The sequence below is a fragment of the Pteropus alecto genome, unplaced genomic scaffold (assembly GCF_000325575.1).
Source record: "Pteropus alecto unplaced genomic scaffold, ASM32557v1 scaffold71, whole genome shotgun sequence".
In the NCBI taxonomy this organism is placed as follows: domain Eukaryota; kingdom Metazoa; phylum Chordata; class Mammalia; order Chiroptera; family Pteropodidae; genus Pteropus; species Pteropus alecto.
In genome coordinates, this window is record NW_006433024.1 from 6,547,211 (window position 1) to 6,566,196 (window position 18,986).

The following is an 18,986-nucleotide window of genomic DNA, read 5'->3' on the forward strand; positions in this document are numbered from 1 at the left end:
CACCACCACCAAATTATGTACATTGTCCCTTACCTTTGTGAAGCTCATCTTCTAAGGAGAACAGTACACTTTCTTATCACTAAGCAAACTATTCAGTTATGTTACTAATCTACAATTCTACACTTGCATAAACATTTCTACTGAAACAAATAAGTTTTCCAAAATTTCTTCCAATCTACAAGAATAACTAATATATAGAAAATTTAAAGTTTCATTTAAGTCAACAAATTAATATTGAGTTGACTTTAACTTCTTTCCCACAAACTGCTCTATCCTGTGGTTATTATTTACATATAGCCTTTTCCCCATGTTTTGATATGATCTGTTACCCGAGATTGTGACCTATACCTGTTAGACTCTTTTTGTTCTGAGTCTTATACTTTCTTTTGCACAAGTTGGCATTCATAGATTGAAGAATGTGATCATAAAAGAAAATAATAAAAATCCTTTAAAAGCCAGTGACTAATAGTAAAGGTCAAATATCTTCTCATGTTTGGAGACTGAGGTTGTTGTGCAGAGGTAGTAAAATGTCAAGCAAATTTCTGCTGTTCCTTTGTCTTGCTAAGGAGGATGCCTTCTGAAATACAATGACAAAGCTTCTAGTTAATAGTAGTAAATTCCCATATTGTTAATGTAAAGATGTATCAGCAAATCCTAGTCTGAGAATCAAGGTTCCCTAGGTTCTCCTCTAAGAACTGGAAAATAAGATTGCCCTTGAGAATTAAACTTTAAAACAATATATAATGCTCCCAACAATTCTGTGAAGTAAGCATTATTTCATTCATAGGTTAAAAATTCAGGCAAATAGGTTAAAAGATTTACCTGATATGAATTGCAAGGCCAGGATTCTAATCTAGGTCAGTTTGACTCTAAAGACCAAATCTTTATCTTTAAAGCTATTATTGAAGGAGCAAAGCTTATTGAGATGGAAACAGGGCTACCTTCTAGGATGTTCATTGGCCTAGGGGTGCCATGGAAGCCCCAAATAAATAAAAACAAAAATAAAAGCAAGGGTCACAGGTTTTGAAATGCAAGATTTGAGAGAGAGAGAGAGGGAGGGAGGGAAGGAGGAAGGAAGGGGAGGAAAGAGAGAGAGGAAAGAGAAAGATATAGAGAGAGAGGTGGAAGTCATGGCAAAATAGGGAAGAACAACAAAAATTTCTCCTGAAGGCACAAGGCTTGTTAACAATGTTCAGTGTAGTACGTTTAAGGAGGAATTTGGGTGTTTCTTGACAACCCCACTCTGATTTGATCTTCAGGTCTTAAAGCTACCATATCCCTGTTACTTAAAGTCCCTAAAGCATGGTTATCAACAACCAGTCCAATGCAGTAACTGTACTATTAGCAAAGCTATCTTTCTAATAAGTAGAGTCTCAGTTAGCTTATCACTTAGAATTCCTTGACCCATTTCTCTAAAGTAAGATAAACTTGAATTGTCTGACAGAGTAAATGTTATTTCCTGCTACTATGATTAATTTTATTTGGCTGGAGGGTCGTATTTTGTTTTCACCTGAAATTATAATCTAGGCTTGTTTAGTATTGCTTGCCGATTACCGAGTTTTACCCCATGGTGTCTTTTGTCATGGAGGTAGGAGCCAGTATTGTTAAGCATTTGAAATAATATACATTATTGGTATTAAGATCATTCTAGTTTTTGTGAGAGGAACTGACCAGCATTATCTTCTTATACAGTAGTCACTCTTAGCCCCCATTTCACTTTCCACAGTTTCAGTTACCTATGGGTCAACTGCAGCCTGAAAATATTAAAAGGGAAATTCCAGAAATAAGCAATTCATAAGGTTTAAATTGTGTGCCATTCTGAGTAGCATGAAGAAATCTCGTGGTGTCTCACTCTGTCTTACCCGGGATGTGAATTATCCCTTTGTCCAGCATATCCATCCTATATATGCTTATCATCCATTAGTCTCTTAGTAGCCATCTGGGTTATCATATTGACTGTCACAGTATGGCAGTGCTTGCATTCAAGTAAACTGTATTTTACTTAACAAGGGCCCCATAGTGCAAGAGTAGTGATGCTGGCAATTCAGATTTGCCAAAGAGAATTCATAAAGTATATGGTGTATGTATAGGGCAAAACATAGTATATATAGGGTCCACTACTTTTTGTGGTTTCAGGCATCTGCTAGGAGTCATGGAACATGTTCCCTGGGATGAGGGAACTAGCTAAATTCCATTTGTGCTCCCATATAAGTAGTTGGTTACTTGACAGTCTCAGATTTACTTAACATTCCTGAGATCTAGGCTCATTTAAATATCAGTTAGTAAGCCTTGTATCTTCTATACTGAAAAAAAAATTCAAGCAGGTATTTAAATTTTGAACAAACTAAATCCAAACAGTTTAATTGTTTTAGTTTAGGGAAACTCTGTTGAGCAGTAATAACCTCTTTGTGAATTAAAGGTTAGTAAAATATTTTAACTTTCTGCTGGCCTTGACCTTGATGAATGTCATACACAGTCTCCACCTGCCATAATGATGGGTATTTGAAATGGAAAACCTATTTCATTCATGTAAGATTTCAGTCTTCAACTTTAAAAATCTCAGAAGCTCTCTTAGACTATGTGCGTATGCTTGACTCTATGCCTCAATACTCTGAAGTTTCACCTCGTCAATTAAAACTGACGTCAATGAACTAATTAGTTTTTCTTGTGCGTAGGTACCCTGACATGCCCACCGCAGCTGATGTTGTGAACGCTTTAGATCAACAGGCACTTGCATCCATCCTGAGAGCATACGGGGAGGAGAAGCATGCCAAGAAAATAGCTTCAGCAATCGTTCAGGCACGCAGCATCTATCCTGTTACCAGAACCCAGCAGCTTGCCAGCATCGTCGCAGGTATCTTCATTAATTCTGAACAGTATCTGAGAGGGGGGGAAAAATAATATATTACATGGATATATACATATGTGTGTGTGTGTATATATATATATATATATACACACACACACACACACACACACACACATACACACACACACACACGTATATGTATTACATGGATATATACATATATCCCAAATTCCAGAGGGATTCATTTGTACTTGAAATGATGCAGGATAGAATCTTGCCTATCGTTCTCTTATGCCACTTTCCTTTTCTTTTGCAAGCTTCCCCACCAACACCTCTCCTCCAAACACAATTTAAAAAAAAAATACTGTAGTTTGCTGATTAGTTTAATAATAGATTTTTTTTTTTTCTTTTTGCACGAGGTAAGTTATCATTTGTGCCTACCAAGGTGAAACATGGAATGACAAGAGCAGAAGAATTTCTTGATTCATCACAGTGGTTGATAAGCATCCTGCATAAGATCTGACATTACCTCTCAGTTTCACATTTCTGCATTTTAATGTTTTGGACAAAAGGAGAATTGCATTGCCCAATTGCTAAAATAAAATCTAGTGACTCACACATCTATTCTAAACAACCAGCTAACAAAGGGTATGTGATGTATAGGTTATTCCACTTTGTGAATGCTAACTAAATCAGCCTGAGGGCCTTATTGAAACATTTTATCTTCTTTGCTGTTTGCCATCATAAACCTCTTGAACCTAAGTCTAGCTAGGAGGAGCTTTATTATATAGCCTTTCTGTTTGAAGCCAAAGTTGTTTCACAGCTGTGTTCCATGATGAAAGTTTTCCAAGACAAAAATACAACTCCTGCAGTTATTTAACAGAATTCCAATGATAAATTCTTTGTCTTATTGGACCATCTGAAACCCTACATCATTTTTATTTACCAAATGTATTAAGATTTCTTTTCAGTGGTTCCAGTTAAGTTATTTAAGTAGCTAAAGAAGTAGGAAAAAGGAATATTGGTGTAGCTTATAGAAAGAACTTGTATTAATTGCCTCTAAATATTATCCATAGTTTAAGGAATAAAACTTAATTATAAATTCATTCAGATCAAGATTTAGTGATTCTGTAGCAATTGTTTTATGATGTAATTCAATAAGACTATATTCTACCTAGTTATGATAATAAAATATAGAGTTGATCAAGTCCTTAATATTTAAGCTGCATACCTCACAGCCAGAGCAACTTACAATTGAGCAACTTACTTTAAACAAGTAATTGCAGAATTCTTATAGGTTACGTGAACATAAAATATTCCATGGTATTTTCCCCCCAAAAAAGTTTATACTAGCAGGCTAACATTAAATTCATCACCTGTTCTCTGTCCCTTTTTATCCCCCACTTCATACTCACTAACATGTTTGTTTCCACCTTATCTTTTTTGTCATTTTTTAGCTCTGTGTGTTGTCTTCTGTCTTTCATATTGGAAAGAAGATCAGTGAGAAGTTACATTTTTATTTGCAAGAAAATCCAGAATTTCTGGTGCAGAAAATGAGGACTCAGGACTAGAGGCCATCCTAGAGATCATCTAGTCAAAAAACCTCATCTGATAACTGAAAAAACTTGAGGCTCAGGGAGTGTCAATAGTTTCTTCAAGGGTACAACCTAATTAATGCAAAGTTAGTACTAAACTAGAGTTTGGAAGCTCATGAATTTGACACATAATTGAGAATCTGCCTTTAAGAAATTAAGTTAACTTTTCTGACTCAAGATCTTAATTTGCAAACTTGAGGAAATAACACTGTGGCATTAGATAGAAATTATATGAAGATGTAGAATAGGAACAAATAAGTATTTTTAGAAAGATTTGATATAAAAAACAGGGCTATGACAAATGATATAGTAAAAGTGAAAATATTTATACATGTGTATGTGAAACCCCATTTTAGTAAATGCCACTAAAAGACTGTTTTCTATAATTAGTCCATTTTTTATGGTCAGATCAGCCCATAATAATAAAACTTTATTGATGATTATATAATTCTTTGGAAAGGGAAAAAAATAGAAACAATAGACTTCCATTTTGTTCTCATTTATTTTAAAAAAGTAATTTGAGAGAGGCTGCTTTATACCAGGCATTACACAGAGTACTAAAGATAGAATGGGGAGTGAATCAGATAGAGACTCTGTGTTCATAAGCTTACTAACATGTGACTGAATAAAAATATGGTGTAATAAACCTAGACTTATAGTGGAAACTCTCTTATTTATTATAGTTTTAAGTTATGATTGTGCGGCTAGTAGAAAAAGTTGATAAAAATGTAGAATTATAGGACCTATATATGGACACATATATATGGACCTGTTTAGTTTCTAATTGCAGTTCCCCCACGTCTATTCTTACATAAGCCACACCCACGGTACCTCTTCCGTAAGCTCTGATTTTACTTTAATTCCAATAATGGAAGAATTTAAAGGTATTTACAAAGCAATCTGAATGAGCACATTCTCTAGATTTTCACTTTTTTTCAGTCTTTTATAATTACGTCACCCATATCAAACTTAATTGTGTTTTTTTATGTGATGCATCCTTATCAGGAGTTTCCGAAGTTTCCAGCCTGGTGCTTTTGGAAACAGCAGCTGCCTTTCCATTTGCGTTCATACTTCACCAGCTTATATAATATTTGATTAAATCACGTGATGACAATAGTAAGTGTTCTGGGCTGTAAATGTATAGCTCTTCTGGTAAAAGCAGAAAAGTATAGAATGCTAAAGAGAAGAATACTATCCTGAGATAATTTGTTTAACAGAGAAAGGGATGAATCTGTCAAGTGCATTAAATAGAAGACTCTTGAGAGAGCTACTTCAAGGAAATACGGGAAGCGATAGAGGACCCACGAAGATTCCTGTATTAGTTTCCTAGTGCTGCCATAACAAAGTACCACATACACTCGGTGGCTTAAAAGAACAAAAATTTATTCTTTCAGAGTCGTGAAGGCTAGAAATCCAGAATCAAGGTATCATCTTGATTCTAGGGAAGAATGCTTCCTTGACTATTCCTAGTGTCTGGTGGTTGCCAGCAATCTTTGATGTTCCTTGGCTTGTAGATGTATCACTAAGTCTCTGTCTCCATTGTCACATGGTGTTCTCCCTGTGCATCTGTCTTTGGGTCAAAATTTCTCTCTTATTAGAAGGATACTAGTCATTGGATTTAGGGACCGTCATAATCCAGTATGCCCTCAATTTAACTTGATTATATCTGCAAAGACGATATTTTAAAATAAAGTCAACATTCGCAGATTCCTGATAGACATGAACGTTGGGGGACACTATTGAACCCAGTATAATTCCTAAGCCATATCTTTATTTAACAAACATATATTTTGGCAGGTTATAATATACAGTGACTATATTTGAATGACTTTTCTTATACTAAATATGTTCAAGATTATCAAGTGCCCAGGGAATTATGCCACTATTCCTGACACACAGTTAAACCTGCATATTGGTGGAAATAGAAATCACTTCCTTTGCTTGCAGAAAGCTAATTATTCATTAAGACAAGGAAGACCACCACACTCATAGTCACAATTGCATACATAATGGAATTGTATGATAATTCAAGAGATTAAGCTGTGATAGGCTGATAGCTTCTTTCAAGCTGCCCTTCCCATAGGGGTTATGTGACTTTTTGGAAGGAAAATAATAATTATTTTCTGCACTGGTACATGTAAGGTGTATCTTTTCACAGCATTGATGCCTCAACTTGTATCAGAAATCACTGTTATTTTTCAGCAAAGTTGAAATAATAATAAAAATAAAACATTCATTTAAAAATAATCATTTTAGTGGAATTTTAGTCATAGTATAGTGGAACATAAACTTTTTCCTGATGAAGTTAATCAGAAGAGTTTGCTATCCCTTTATTGTTTTAATAATCTACATGTCGCTTCCTCCATCTTTCCCCAAAAGCACTCTTTATATTAATATTGCCATAATTAAGAAATAAATGAAGATACCAGAGAGTTTGATTGTCACTCTGGTGGAAAATGGCATAGTCATACCTACTGTCGAATTTGAATGGCTCGCCAGTGAGCCATAGTTGTTATTGCCACTGCCTATGACAATGCACTTATTCTTCTGTCATTTTAAATCTCTTGAGTTCAATCTGTTATACGCAGTGTGTGTTCGTATGGTAACTTCATGCCAACTAAATTATCAAATGACATTTCATAAGTAAACTTATTTCTTATTTTAATAAGTAATCTTTCCAAGAAACATTCTGTACAAGAAGTCCAACTCAGAAGAAAATGAAATGTGAAAAAAAAGAAAGAAAAAACTTAAAAATTTTTTTTTCTTCTGAAAAAATCTGGCTGTCTCATTTTGGAGTACCAAGTGGCTATCTGGGATTGCTTCAATCCCAATGACTGTGGCCCAACTCTAATTTAATGATGATGATGATGATGATGATGATGATGATGATGAATGTTAACTAATACTTACTGAGCAAATAGTAGGCACTATTCTAAATTATTTTCATCTATTAACTCACTCAATAAGCACAACAGCCTATGAGGCAGTACTATTTTTATCGCTATTTTATAGATGAGGAAACTAAAGCACAAAAAGGCTAGGTAATTTGTCTCTTGTCAAGTGGAGATGGAATCAGAAGCTAGTTATCTTACTGTAAACCCTGTGCTCTTATTTACAACACTACTCTAGATTCCTTTCTTATGATTAAGATACAGCATAAACTGTTACTGGAGAATGCTGACAGCTCCATCTTCCAGGATCTCATATACTCATGTGAGAGACCATCGTACAAACAACTCACTCTTGCTATCTTGTGATAGGTGCTATGTGTAATAGAGCCATGAACAAAAAGGTATGGCAACTCAAAGAAAGGAGCAGTTGATTTTGATGTGGTGGGAGGGATTTAGTTATTGAAGAAAGGGGTTGGATGTATGTTACAGACATGGAGACCTTTGAATAGGGCCTTTTAGGGGGAGAAATGGTGGCTATTTATAGAAAAGTCTCTGCTACCCAATAGAAACTCATTAATTGCAGAAATGAAAAGATGAATGAACAAATAAAGAAGAAGATAGGATTTCAGAGGGCTGAGAATAGAAGACAGACAATTCAGAGACCAATCCCAGGACTCAATACATTTCCAAATTCTTGGAATTTTTGCATTATCTTGGTATCCGCTATCATAAATGTGACCTTGAGTTGGGTCAGATTCTTCTTCATATAGTAATTAGTCATAACGAAGTCTTCTAGGTCTTCCTGATTTCAGCTGAATTTCAAATTTCACCTATGAAACAAAAGAAGACAAATGTAACCCCTATCTCATTACTCCATTCCTTATTATTTTATAATTTTTGTGCCTCTGCAAGTGAAAATTAAAGTGATGTGGTATTGCATATTCTGCACATTATCAGTTTTCACATTGGTGTTAATTTTGTAAAGATGTATATAGTCTCTCCATTTCATCCTTCTCTTTATTAACTTATTAAAAAAGAGGAAAGATTATTCGTTCCTGTAACTAGTTGTTCAGAAGTTTTAAGAATTTGGTGGTAGATATTTAGAAGATTCTCCATTGGAGAATCAAGATCAAGTATTCTTACATATTAACTGAACTACCATTTTTTAAATTTATATTGATATTATTCAGATCTTGTCTAGATGGTAGTAGGTATCATAATAAGCTTTGCTTTACCCCCCAAAATACTGAGAGAATCAACAGTGTACAGCACCATTCCTAAAAGTAGTAGTTTAATACATTGACTATTATTTTTATATATTGGGAACGTTCTTTGAAGACAGCATCTGCTTTCATTTGCAAAGTTTAAAATATTCAAACCATGCCAGGAGAATGTCAAAGAAAGAGAACCCCAATGTTAATAGGTTGTCAAAAATCAAAATGTTATATTTCTAGGTTCGGGAAGAGGAATAATGAATGGAAGAGTAATTTTGATATCCAAATGTTAATCATTATTAAAAATTAAGAATAATGCTTCCAAATTATTTTCTATCATCTGTTGCTTTGTGCTGAAGTTAAAAAAGTATGGAATATCTGGCAAAGATGTTCCTCAGAATTTAAAAAATGGTCTTATCTTTTTCTTATCTCTTTATTTTTTGCAAGAATATTAGCAATTTCACCATTTCCCAAACATTTTAATTTATTTTATTCCTGTAATCTTTACATTAGTATATATTGCTTCACATATTTTAATAACTTGTTATCATTTCTACCATGTTATAAACTGAAGAACAGAAAATCTCCTCTTACATTTGTTTTAATAGCATAGAACACACAGTAAGCAATAGAAAATTTTTGTTGACTTTCTACATTTTCCAAATTATAATTATTCATTTGATTACTTTCTTATCATCTGGACTATCAACTCTATGAGATCAAGGATTAGGTATATCTTCTTTATCGCTACATCCTCAAGACCTGATATAGAATGTGGCTTATAATAGATATTCAGTTAATATTTCTTTTTTAAAAAAAATGGACCATCTTAACAATTTTTAAGTGTACAGTTCAGTAATGTTAAGAATTTTCACACTGTTCGGAAACAGATCTCTGGAGCTTCTTCATCTTGCAGAACTGAAACTCTATACCCATTAAACAACTCCTTTTTCCTCCCTCCCCCGCAGTCCCTGGTAATCATCATTCTACTTTCTATGCCTACAAATTTGACTACTTTAGATACCTCATATAAATGGAGTCATATAATATTTGTCTTAATATGACCGGCTTATTTCACAGTGTAATGTCCTCAAGGTTCATCCATGTTATATCATGTTACAGTATTTCCTCTGTTTTTAAATCTGAATAATATTCCATTGTATGTACATACCACATTTTGTTTATCCATTCATCTGTCAGTAGACATTTGGGTTGCTTCCACCTCTTGGCTATTGTGAATAATGCTGCTATGAATATGAGTGTGAAAATATCTCTCTGAGACTCTGCTTTCAATTATTTTGGGTATGTACCCAGAAGTGAGATTGCTGGATCATGTGGTACTTTTATCTGTAATTTTCCAAGGAACTGTCATACTGTTTTTCATAGTGATTATAACTAGTTTAGAATCCCGACACTGCATGGGGATCCAACTTCTCCACATCCCTACCAACCTTATAATTTTCTGTTTTTTGTTTTTTGGGTTTTTTTTTTTTTGATAGTAGCAATCAAAACATATAGACAAATGGAATAGCATAGAGAGCCAGAAATAAATAAATCCTCATGTATATGATCAAATGATCTTCAGTACTGGTGCCTACACCATTCAGTGGTCTCTTCAACAAATGGTTTTGGGAAACTGAATATCCATCTGCAAATGAATGAACTTGGAAGCTTATCTTATACCACATACCAAAATTAATTCAAAATGGATTAAAGACCCAAACTAAACTCCTCAAAACCTAAGGGAAAACTTTATGACATTGGATTTAGCAATGATTTTTTGAATATGGCAAAAGTATAGGCAACAAAAGCTAAATTAAACAATTTGAACCTAAAAACTTTTGTGCATCAAAGGATACAATCAACAAAATATTTCTTGAATAAATAAATCATTGTCCATTTCTTCATAAAACTCGTGATGTTTAGAAAAATGGATGAGGCTAGAGTCAACTCATAGAGAAAATCTTATAACCAATGAATTTTTCAGCATATAGGCACTTTCTGTTGTTAGGTAAACTTAGACCTATAATAATAAGGGAAACTAATAATTTTCCTGATACTTATAGTATCTTTCCTATTCTCTAAAGGGTAAATCAGGTTCAATATGTCATACAATGCTAGGTCAGTCTTCTATATTTTCAATTTTCTCATTACCAAGTAGGGAATTTGACCCAACATTGAGATAAGATACCTATTTCATAAACACATTACACATTCATTTAGTCATCAAATATTTATTGAGTCCACTTTGTACTAGGTACTAATGAAGGCACGTAAGTGATTAAGACAAAGCTTTCATCTTCTCAAAATTAACAAAAAAAAGAGATCTTAGATAGTAGTCTTCGCAGTTAGTACTTACTTGGCTGTATCAACATTTACATTTTTTTTTTTCTTAGCTTAAAATTCCCACTTCATTTTTCTTCTTACACAAGTACATATTTTGAGATATTTTCAGTGAGACTCTATAAATGATGTATTCTCACACTTTGTCTAAATTTATCATTATTTTTACCTCACATTAGAATTATAATTTAGTTGGATATAGAATCAAGAGGTTTATGATTATTTTCACTCAGTACTTTTAAGATATTTTATTGTCTCTTTTATTATGGTTGATGAAAAGTATAGTTGTCATTATTTCATAGTTGGTCTTTTTATTCTTCTGATACTTTTAAGATTTTCCTATCATTGATGTTTAATTGTGCTGTGCTTGGTTGTGATTCTGTTTTTATAGGTCATTAATGAAACAAAATGAACTTCCTTAATATTTTTTACTTCTTAGAAATATCAGACATTATTTCTTCCCATATTTACTTTCTCCATTCTCTTGAGTCCTGTGCAACAGTTATTCACCTTATCTCTCAAATTTCCTATGTCTTTGTATCTCTGTGTTACAGTAGAGGTAAGATCATTTTCTGGTTCACTAAGTCTCTCTTAAGATATAGCTAATCTGTATGCCGGGTCCACTGTAGAAAAACTGGTCTAGACTCCTATGTGGTTTAGGTACCTAGCTCAGAATTTGAAGCTGAGAATGATAATCTAGCAGGTAGGTTTTCTAAGATGTTGTACTCTTTAGATGGAAAATGGACTTTGATGACAGACTCAAATTATTAAGCCAGTGTGCTGTATTACTATATTGCTTAGCTGTTTTTCCTTATTAGTCCTTTTTTTAATGCCTTATCACCTTTGCTTTAGTAGTCAGAGTTCATGTCCCTGAATTCTATTGTGTCACTGAATAGTGGAAAAAGAAATTTGTTTTAGAATTATACAAAAACTTAGATTCAAATTTCAGCTGTGCTATTTACTAGCTGTATGAATGTGACCAAGTTACATAGCTTTTCTAATTCTAAGACAGGGATAATGGTTCCTAACGTAAGATTGCTGTGATGATTAGAAATTACATTTTTAAACTACCTATCCTAGTGGTAGGCATATGATAGGCATTTGACAAAAGCTAATCTACCTGACATAGAGTGTGCTACACAAATACATGTAAAAAAATAATTAAAACTTATGATCGTAGAGAAAATGTGAGATTTTGTCTCTTATAAAAGCATTTTCATTTGTCATGCAACATTGTTAAGAAATTCAAATGAAAACTTTAAAAAACTGTAATACCACTCTATTACCATAACACAAACATTAAAATTTTGCACATTCCCTTTATCTTTTTATCTTGATTTATTCTCACATTTTGCAGTTAAAACGTGTGAATGTAGATAATTTTGAATTTTTTTACTTAATATTTTATCATGTGATTTAATTTTTATGCCAATATACTACATATCAATAAGAAATACTATAATTTAGTTAATCATGTTCTCATTATTAGATATTTGGCTTACCTTTTAGTGGGATCTTTTATTATAAGCCATATAATAAATATTTTTGTGCATATTTAAGGGATTTGGGGGGGTCTACTTCCTTTTTAGTATAAATTCTCTAAGTGAGGTTAACGGCACATATATATTCCTTTAAGCCTTTGAAATGCTGTTTTTCAAAAAGGATACACATCCTTCTAGAAACCAAAAGCCTTCACTGGACATTATTTAAAGCATTGCTTCTAGAGCAATTTAGTATGCTAAAGCAGGCAGAAAAATAAAAGATAGAAGGGGGCAGTTCAATATTAGAATTGGATGTGGTAAGATAAAAAAAAAAGGAGCTATTTATAATCTACAATTTAATTAAAATTCATGTGCTATTTACCCCTGGAGAAATTAATCATTCTTTAATTCAGTTAGGTGACCTATTAGTCTTTCAACATGCCTGTTATAAGAAAAATGATAATAACACACAATCCTTGCCTTCTGGAAGCTTATATTTCAGTTGGAGAGATAAATATTTTTTAAAAAGCCATTGTAATACAGTTGAGAAGTGTTTCATTGCAGGTTGTTTTCTGCAGGAACTTGGAACATGACAATTAATTATGAGTATGTGCTGACCTCACAAGATAAAGAGAAGCATTGTTAAATACCTTTCCTCTTACTATCTCCCAGCTCCTGGAAGTGCAGATGACCCAACTCTGAAGTCAGTACTGCCTGCCCTATAGACTATTTCTAAAAGTTCAAATAAAGTATCTGATTACAGGTTTTAAGTATGCCAGAACCTCCTCCTTAGACTTCTGCTCTGTATTCACAGTACCTAGCAAGTAGGCCACAATCCCTTCTTAAAGATTTGATAATTAAATTTAATACTGACCACGAAATAGGTATTAGGAATCATGATTCAGTTTGAGCTATCTCATCCTGGTAAGCATTTTAAGACATAGGTACTATACAATTAATTTTATTATAAAATAATGTATGTAGGATATAAATCCTTTCCTGTAATTCTGAGCTAAATTTCTTATTTCATCTCAGCAGGTAATATTCCTTGTTACCTTTTCTGCTCAAGCCTATAACTTGATTTTTCCCTATTGTATGAGGATTTGTAAGCCTGAGCCACCCATAGTGAGATCATGTTGTCATCAGACTTAACCTGGTAGGAGTTGAGGATTAGATGAGACTCTGAAGAAGTTTAAAAAGAACCTCACTGAGTAAAGCCAATTTTATCCAGAACGATTCAAGTTCACGGATTTTAATTAACAGTTTGAAATCTGTAATATTACTTGAATTTTAGATGGGTGAGAATTTAACACTATATTAAAGGAGCCCAGGCAAAAGGACATGAGTTGCGTCACAGCGACTTATTAAATGTGATGGAAATTCAACAGACGAATGCCGGCAAACAGGTGCAAGAGCTGAATTAATTTTTAAACCCTACCACTCAGGGAGAATTGCAATGTATCACATTGACAGCCACAGCACGTTGCTAATTTCATTCACAAGCTTAAAAATCTCAATACATTTGAACATGTGAATGTTTTAAATTTTAAAAAGTGTAAGTAGCATAAGGATATCCCAGAACTAAAAATGATAATTTCTCTCTGGGACTTCAAGTCATTTATCTAGAAGCATGGTGTTTTTTATGAATGAAATTTATCTACCATTTCCACATACAAATGTGTTCTATTATTATATGTAGTACAGACTGTTACTAAGCAAGGTTTTCTCTACTTTTAATATGAAATCTCTTGTGAATCAGAGGAAAACTGAGTATTCACTGCTATAGTTTCCAACTTCTGCTGCTATGCATGAAGGGAGTTATCAATCCATGCTTGTGATGTGCTAAGTGGTGATGATATACCCGGATTAAGAAAAAAAAATACAACAAAACATAACTAAATGAATGCAGAGGCTTTTTTTTGGTAGTATCATTAACAGTGGTGTGTTGTAAGCTGAAAACTCACTAAATTCATTGTTTTCACCAGAACTTTTCCTACTTTGGAGTCCCTTGTATATCTGAGAATTTGGTAGAAGCCCTAGAGTATCTCCACATAAAACTGCACATACACACAAAATCTTACAAAGATTTTAGGGAGTTCATGCATTTCCACATTCACAATACTGTTTATGGTACATCTTTATCTTTGTTTGAAATTGTGAGTCTCTCTTATTTAGTGGATTTTCCCCTACTGTGCGCCAGATTTTAGATCTGGAAGTGGGGATATAAAAGAAAATAAGAAAAGTTTTTCAGACTTTTTAGAGATTAATAGACATGTAGTGTAGAGTGATAAATAGTTTGATGAAATTTGTGCAAAAGTCATTGCAAAATCTTCCTGGAGAAGATGGCTCCTTAGTGACTATTAAGGATGAGTAGATGTAAATTGTAAGAAGAGACATTCTAGATTAAGAATGAGAGTAAGGAGCACTGCTCTGTCATTGCTAAAACCATGTGTTTACAAGAAATACATAATAACAAATGTATGGAAAATCATTCTTCTCTCACCATTTCTCAAGAAGCTTTAAAGAAAAAAATAAAAGGCTAGGTTTTATTTCCCAAGATTTTAGCCATCTAAGCCCTTTATGTCTAATTGTACACAAGCTTTTCCCCTCATTTTACTTTGCTGCAGAATATTAAGTGCTGATTTTTACAATATAAAAACGACTGTAAAGGGCCCCCTTCCTGCAAGTGAGTCAGTATATACTGCATTGGATGAGTTTATATTCTTAATCAAAAACATGGTAATCAGTAATTGTTTTTGGTAATGGCACCAGTTGCAACTGTTTCTTTTTTAAACCCACTATCCAGAAAACTGATGAAAAAGGGCAACCAACACAAGGCCTAATAACCTGAGCTAACAATACCTTACTTTAAGTAGAACAAAAAGGACAAAAGCCAAAGGTATTCATTATTGTTCCCAGGATAAGAGACCAGGGCAGTTACTGCCTTCACCAGATGCGCAGTCTCCAGGCCTGACAATACACATCTCCCCAAGGGGAATGTGGCGAGAAAGCTAAACTCTTGCAACTTGATGCAAAGTGATTTGGGTTCCATTACAACATCTCTCAGTAAAAGCCTATTCAGGCTTCGAGTAAAGATTCCACACTCCTTCTTTTCTCCCAGAAAATGAGCTTGTTACATAAAACACCAGACATGGAATCAGAGCTTCTGGAAATCACTCTAAACCATGTGATTTCATCTGAACTTCCTTAAATTCTAATCAGGGAAAAAGAGATGATATGGTTTGGTGAACATACCATCTTAAAATTGTTACCTTGTTTTGGGCACACTTAACAACAAGAAAACTCAAGAACATTCTCAGGAAACTGAAAAATTAGAAACTATTTAGTAAAATAAATTTGTTTACTTATTTGTTTTCAATGAACTAATGTTGCCCTGGCCTTCTGAGAGTATGCTTTCAGAAGTATGCCTTCTGAGAGTATGCCCTGGCCTTCTGAGAGTATGTTTTCAATGAACTAATGCTGCCCTGGCCTTCTGAGAGTGTGCTTCTTGAATTAACCAGAAATGTTATGCCTTTTTCTGGAGACGTTAGGTTCACTCTGTTGTACAAAAAAGGGGGCTGTAGTGGTGGACATCATGTTAAAAAGAGCTGAGTTTCCATTTGACTCCTGTGAACTTGGGAAGAGATATTTAACTCCTCAGTTTTTCACCTTTAGATGGAAATAAAGATATTTACGTCTTACCTTTCAGAATTACTCTAGGGATTTAATAACATAATTAAGATCTGTGGAAAGTGATTAACACAAAACCTACTTTTACTATGTTCCCAAGTGTGTTACCCAGAAAACAAATTTTATGGAATAGATAGTTATTAAAAATTAAAAGTTTCTGTTTCAAAAAGCTTAGAAATGCTAAGTAAACAAAATTAAATAGTTATCCTCAGAACTTTACCATGCTGATGGGCATTATATATCTCCCCAAAATGAGTGTTGCCTGCTGCATTTATCAAACTCACTTGACAAAACAGACACATTGGTATTTGGTTAGGAATGGAAGGTGCAGTAGTACACAAGGTTGTCTATATGGGAGTGGGGGGGTCAAGGTTATTTTCTTTTTTTCTTATCCTCTTTAATAGTTGTACAGTCTTTCTTTATAGCCTCTTTTCCAGTATTCACATATCTTATCATTGGGTTTGAATTTCTTAAGATCGAGAACTATGTCTTCATAAACATTTTAATGCCCCGTGTTTAGTGAATGGTAGATAACATATATTGCATAAATGAAGTATGTATTATTATTCAGCATGTAATTACTGAATTACCAAATATCATTGATGCCAGTTTTATCTAAACAATTTTTAGTGGTAGCCTCAGATACTGTTCATTTAATAAATGGACTAAATATATTGGTTTTTTTCGGAGCCGTGAAAACAAAGGACATGGTTTAAAAGGACTCACAAATACATTTTATCCTTGTGGAACTATGCTTGAGAAAGTAGATAACCTGTGCAGAAAGTTGCTCTGTGAAAACTAAAGCAAAGAAATAAGAAAAGAATAGAGAAATTTTGTGTTTAAAATGCCAGAATACAGGTTGTTTACTTAGGTGGCAAGAGGAATCTAGAAGTTTAACTATGGAAAATAATCTCCTGGCTAGGTAAATATAACCTTGAAGGTTTAGGTTAATGCAATTAGGGTTTTTACAATTCTTAGCATCAGTTATTAAATAGTCAAGGTAAAACTAAAAACAAAAATTTAAATGATTTCTCAATCCTATGCCATACTAAGTCTTTATACTTTTAAGGCCAACATACGACTTTGTGAACTTAGAAGTATATCATTAATTTGTGCATAGAGAAAATTTTATACTTTATTTTGGATGCTTTAGTCTTTAGTCTGATGCCTAAATCCAAAAAGCATTACTCGGAAGATGCTTCAGGGGTGTTTAACGGCCCTCTGTCCTATCTACTCTATTAATCCAGGATGAAAGTATAATTAGTTTGGCAGAAACTTCAAATTAATATATCACACCTCCTCATATTAATATATCACACTCCCTCATCACCTACTCCATTTTACAACTGAGAATAGTAAGTAAATAAATGTGAGTGACATTCATAAAGTGACTACTTTATGCCAAGTATACAGTAGGTGTTCCTAAACATTTTCTTTATTTAATCTTCACAGTAATGCTATGGGAAGAGTTATCATCTCATCTTCCAGTAGGGAAACAAACTCAGAAGTGTTTTTGCCCCACATTGAACAGTTATAAAAAGGAAAAGACCTAATCATTGAACCTAGTTTCTCCTTTATAAAGTTCAGTGCCATTCTATTACACCATGTTGTCTTCATATAAGTATTGTCATTTCTTATGCTTTTCCATAAGGATGATTAAAATGTATATGTATAAACATAGTACTTACAAATAGCCTGACCATGACTTAGGTAAAGACAGCTATTAAACTTTAATAAAGGACATGTAAAATATTAATGGGAATACTATGTTCCCTGGATGGTTTTGGTATTATGATAGAGTAAGCTTTATTCAAATCAGTTTAGAAATTTACTGCCATTCCAATCAAAATATTTATTATGATATACTTCATTGTTTCTAATTTTAATTTGGAATAATAAATGTGTAAGAATACCCAAGAAAATTTGAAAAGAAAGGTAATGTTGGGAGAGGGACTGACCCCACCTGATAGAAAAATGTACTGGAAAAATAAAAAGTAATCATCTGGTTTTGGCAGGAAAATAGAGAAATATATCAATAGAACACAATTGAGAATCCAGAAGCAGATCTGTTTGCATATTGAAGTGTAGTATATAACCAAAGTGGTACTCCAGATGAGTAAAGAATGTACTGTTTAATCAATAGGACAACTGGCTATATAGTTTTTTAAAAAATGAAGTTATATTCCTACCTGATACCACACTAAAAAATAAATTTCCTGAGGATTATATATTTAAATATAAGAAATAAAACCAGAAATACACCAGGAAAACAGAATTGATTGTCTATAATCTTAGAGTGGGGAAAGCCTTCTTAAACTCGATAAAACCTAAAAGACATGGAAAAAAAGCTATATAGAAATTTTTAATTTCTGTATGGCAGAAAACCTACAAAGTGAAAATGTTACAATCTAGAAAAAAATATTTGCAGCTATGTATGAGAGACAAAGGGTTAATATCTTTATTTTATAAATAGCTCTTCCAAATCAATAAAGAAAAAAGCAACATCACATTAAGAAGATGGACAAAGGGTTTGTTCAAGCAATTCATAGCTGAAATCAAATGGCCATTAGGTTTGAAAAGATTCCAAATTCTGCTAATTGCCAAAGAAACACATATTAAAACAACTGTTAACTATCATTTGCCTAATATTAGATTAGGTTAAAAAGAGTGATAGTTTCTAGGACTAGTGAGGATGTGGGTAGATGGACTCTCTCATATACTATTGATAGAAGTAAATTGATACAATCTATTTAGAGAGTAAATTTGGGAGTATTGATCCAAACTTAAATGGGCATAAGTAACTTTTGACCTAACAACTCTAATCCTACTATCACAACTTCACATACAATAACAAATATTTTTCTCAGTTTGTAACTGTCTGTTTACTTTGTGGAGATTTTTGCCTTGTAGAAATTTAAAATGTCCATTTTACATGTGTACTGCAGCATCTTTTTGTGATAGCA

At 33.3% G+C, this 18,986-nt stretch overlaps 1 protein-coding gene across 6 annotated transcripts in view; it reads left to right on the forward strand.

Annotated features, from left to right (window-relative positions):
* The window catches only part of METTL15 (methyltransferase like 15), a 151,938-nt gene that overhangs the window by 123,508 nt on the left and 9,444 nt on the right, over positions 1–18,986 (forward strand). For 4 of the 6 annotated variants that reach the window (XM_025044037.1, XM_025044036.1, XM_025044038.1 and 1 more), the window contains one exon: positions 2,676–2,854. In XM_025044037.1, the coding sequence (XP_024899805.1) occupies positions 2,676–2,854 (179 nt within the window). The remainder of the gene's footprint in view (positions 1–2,675; positions 2,855–18,986) is intronic. The other 2 variants (XM_025044040.1, XM_015586360.2) reach the window with 1 other exon arrangement.